The sequence below is a fragment of the Parasteatoda tepidariorum genome, chromosome 3 (genome assembly GCF_043381705.1).
Source record: "Parasteatoda tepidariorum isolate YZ-2023 chromosome 3, CAS_Ptep_4.0, whole genome shotgun sequence".
Classification (NCBI taxonomy): Eukaryota; Metazoa; Arthropoda; class Arachnida; order Araneae; family Theridiidae; genus Parasteatoda; species Parasteatoda tepidariorum.
The window spans coordinates 83,380,619-83,384,631 of record NC_092206.1 but is presented as its reverse complement, the minus strand read 5'-3'; the positions used below and the strand labels follow the sequence as shown (position 1 = coordinate 83,384,631).

Genomic DNA, 4,013 nt, shown 5'->3' with positions numbered 1-4,013 from the left:
CCATTAATATCAGTTGTGCTGCCATCTACTTATTAAAAAACAAACGAATTAAAAAAAATGGCGAAGATTACATACCATGAAAATTTTTTTTTGCTTTACAAAAAAGAAAAAAATTGTTCTTAATTAATTAATCAACAGATACAATGCTATAGAAAAATTATTGAAATGAATTCAAGAAATATGGGAGGAAAAAGCTTGTGTCTAAATCGATCGATTGTCGATTTAGCAATATCGAAATGATATTTAACGATAAAAAAAATATTGATTAAACGAAAACTTCTTTATACCAATTTTTGAAAACCCTCGATCTATTTTAAGAAATCTTTCATCGGATTGCTTAATCAAAATATTAATGTTTATTTAAATCTTAAATACGCAGCATGAGTCAATAAAATAATTACAACTTTTTTCATTCGGCAACCGAATATTTATTGCTAACTTACACTGCACAAATAACTTTTGATCTAATCTTCGGATTCTCACATTCCAGAACTCATTCTTAATGTTTCAAACTTTAAAATCTCAAATATGCCAATTAATAAGTACCGACGATATTTCAAATTCGTAATCAGACACACAAACGTACTTTTCCTGAATAAACATATCTTTTTTTCCGATGGATTCACATTTCTTACTCCCGAAAGAGAGGCAGTATTGCCGAAATAGAGATCAAGGGGTAAATCTGGGAAATATTATCTCTATAGCTCCGTTAGGAGAGCAATCCAAAGTTTGGACTCCTTAATGCTAATTTTACTTTTTATATATTTCGCCATAACTCGAGATATTTTTAGGAGAATGCAAAAGTTTTTGCTCATAGTATTTATAAAAATTGTATACCTGACAATTCGAAATTTTTTCGGTTAAAATTAAATAATAAATATTTATTAAAATTATTTTTTGCATGTAATTATCTATTGAATTTGAAATATCGTATGTCCTAATTATTTGGCAAATACGAGGTTACCTCCTTAAACCATTAAGATTAAGTCCTAGAAAGTGAAGATGCGATGATAAGATTAAAATTTATTAAGGATGGTTCATTTTTAATTTTGCGCAATGTATATGAGAACATTTAATTTCAAGCGCAGCGAGTGAAAGTATGCTTATAATTGCAAAACTTTTAAATAGGTAATAATTGGTTAAATTTTTTGATTGTTTTCAAACACATCCAGTTTTTATTTTAACAACTTGAAAAAATATCTAATAATAGCATATTCAAATTTGAGAGCGAATGTAAGTGTTTTTAAATGCAATAAATGTCTATCTTTAATGATAGAAACCTTCAGGAACAAGCTAAGATTCGACCAATTTAGGATGCACATATATATAAAGAACTACAATAAATACTCACCCTGCAAACTTATTTGAAAATTTTTTAAAACGTATATATTACAGACGAAAATCTTGAGGGATAAAAAACTTGAAAACTTGATATTGAGGGGTGCGTTGAGAGAACACCTTCCCACTGGAGACAATTCTTTTTCACTTATATAGGCAATTTAAAATCTTACGTTTAGAAAAAAAGTGAGTTTAGACGTACCTAGAATAAGCAATGAAGATCCAAATTGTGAAAAATAAAGTTTCAAAATATCGAAATGCAAGCAAATCATTATTTAGAATTACGTTATGGGAAAGTTCGACTCTAATAATTCATTGTTTGATGTTTCGAATTTCATTTCATCATATGAAACTTCATGACTTATTCGAAGTATATCTGTTACTTTTCTTTAAACTTTAACACAATAATGGAAATAAAATAAAATTTGCGATGAAAAGTTTTTCCTGTGGCGTCCTCCTGTGGTGTGTATCGTCCACCTAAGTTACCCTCAATATCGGATTATCGCGAAACCTACTTGATTTAGACCTACCTAGAGTAAGCCACAATGTTTGAAACCAGGAAGAAAGAAAAGTTTCAAAATATCGAAATGCAAGCAAATTATGATAAGCTTCCTTAGAATTGCGTTGTAAGAAAGTTCTAGTATCTTTGCAGTTTGATATTTTGAATTATTTTCAACCTAAATCATTTAACATGGTCTAATCTTATTTTAATTTATGAAAAGGAAGTGTTTTTGAAAATATATCATGATAAAAATTTTATATTAAAAACAAAATTTCGCAAATCTACACTACAAAGCTTTTATTATAACGTTTCACACAATCTAACTTTTCATTGCTTTGTATTTCTGTACACAATAATTTCTAGTAGAAACAGGAAGTAATATAGAAAGTTACCAGAAAATAAATAACTGAGATAAACCATGAAATCGCATTAGATTCCTGGTACTTATAGTAACATAGTAGCCCTTTCTGTCTTTCATTTTCATTATAGAAATACATCTGTTTCAATTTGATATTATCTAAAACTTTTTTTGTATAGTTTTACATTCCATGCAAGTAAAATTTATTCTTTCCTTAAACAGAAATCTTTCTGAAAATAAAATGAGATCATACTTAGAATGACTTTGAATATTTGTACAGAAATATTTCGAGTATGAACACGAAGAAAGATAAGATATAACCTGAAAATATTAAAATGAGAACACAAGAAATATCTTTCAGATGTATTGGATTTACATTACTTGAAGTAAAATCTGAGTCCTTCATTTCAACAATAGGTTTTTTTAACTGAACCTCTTTAAATGCTTTCTGGTATAATCCCGCACTCAGCGCACGGGAAATGAAAGTGTTTATTCTTTCTTCTAAGCAGAAATGTTTGCGAAAATAATAGGCTAGCATAACAGGTGAAATTTCGTCATCAGATATGAATAAATTCGAATTTGTACCAAACTTTAACCTTAAGTATTTCTCTACAAAATTAAATGCATCACCGTCCACTAAAACTTCACGAAAATCTAGCTTATGACCAAATCTGTAAAAATAATTTTTATCTTCCATTTCCACTATTAAATTTCTCACTTTTTCATTCCTTTTAAGTTTCAGTGCGTTTATGCGAGTTTGAGAATAAAACATATAAGATTTGCGTGTGCCAGCAACCACAGCATCGGAGAGTTCCTCATAATTCCGTACTGGAGGATTTTTTAAGGGGTTCACCATAAAGGAGAAAAAAACTGCTGAATAACTAAATGAAATTACCATGGTGAAGAACAACCAAAAGAGAAAAAAAAATCTACTTTTTAAGGATTTAAGAGGAAATACTACCGCCTGCTTTAAGACTGTACCAAACATATGGAAGCACAGGTCTGTATATGATTGCTTATCTCTAAATATTTTGATTGCAACTAGAGGAAGTAAAGTAAAAGCAATGAGTAATCCCAACCATGTTTCAAAAGTAAACGGATAAATGAATGCAAATTTTGTCGATATGGGCACAGACTTTCTTATCACAAATGTGAAATAAGTGAAACAGTAAGGGATGCTGAAACCACCTTCAACAAATGACTCGTATGTCATAACTTCGGATGCAGCTATATCTGCTGCTCCGGCATTCACAATATCTAAAGATCTTTTGTACTCATCAAAATCATGGTGATTTTTAAATTTCACATTTACACCCAAGAAATCGAGCAACAGTTTCAAAAATCTTCCTTCGTAACCACTAAGTTCATAGCTTCCATCTGAGAAAGTAGTCAAATTTAGGATGTCGTTCATTATAATTATCGAAACAGTTATGTTTTTAATATTGCACATTATTTCTCAAACTGTCTGATCTATTTAACAAGCTACACGTTTCTGTATAATATTCACCAATCGCTTATCATAATGTATTTAATCAATACTTATTCCATTGCACTATTCACTGAAATATGTGTACTTGCATTACACATAAATTAAGACGACAATAAATTTACTTTAATTTCACACATTACTTCAGAAATTCGAACCGTCTGGTCTATTTTAGAAACTAAAAGCTTGTTCCTTTGCAATATTCACCTATCGTTTCTGCTATTTTATTCTATCACATTATCCTTTGAATCGGAGCACTAGTATCACATATTAATAAGGCATATTAATAAGGACGGCAGTAAATTTTCTTTAATATCACACATCTCTTC

General features: G+C 29.6%; 1 protein-coding gene across 1 annotated transcript; it reads right to left on the bottom strand.

The window, feature by feature from the left end:
* Window positions 1-2,451: 2,451 nt before the first annotated feature.
* LOC139425283 (glutamate receptor U1-like) lies at window positions 2,452-3,609 on the bottom strand. The gene has a single exon (XM_071179255.1). It carries the CDS (start codon window positions 3,607-3,609, stop codon window positions 2,452-2,454), a length of 1,158 nt encoding a protein of 385 aa, XP_071035356.1.
* Window positions 3,610-4,013: the final 404 nt, after the last annotated feature.

What these genes read in the sequence shown, in the direction of transcription:
- LOC139425283 (XM_071179255.1), bottom strand. Translation starts at nt 3,609, where the DNA reads ATGAACGACATCCTAAATTTGACTACTTTCTCAGATGGAAGCTATGAA.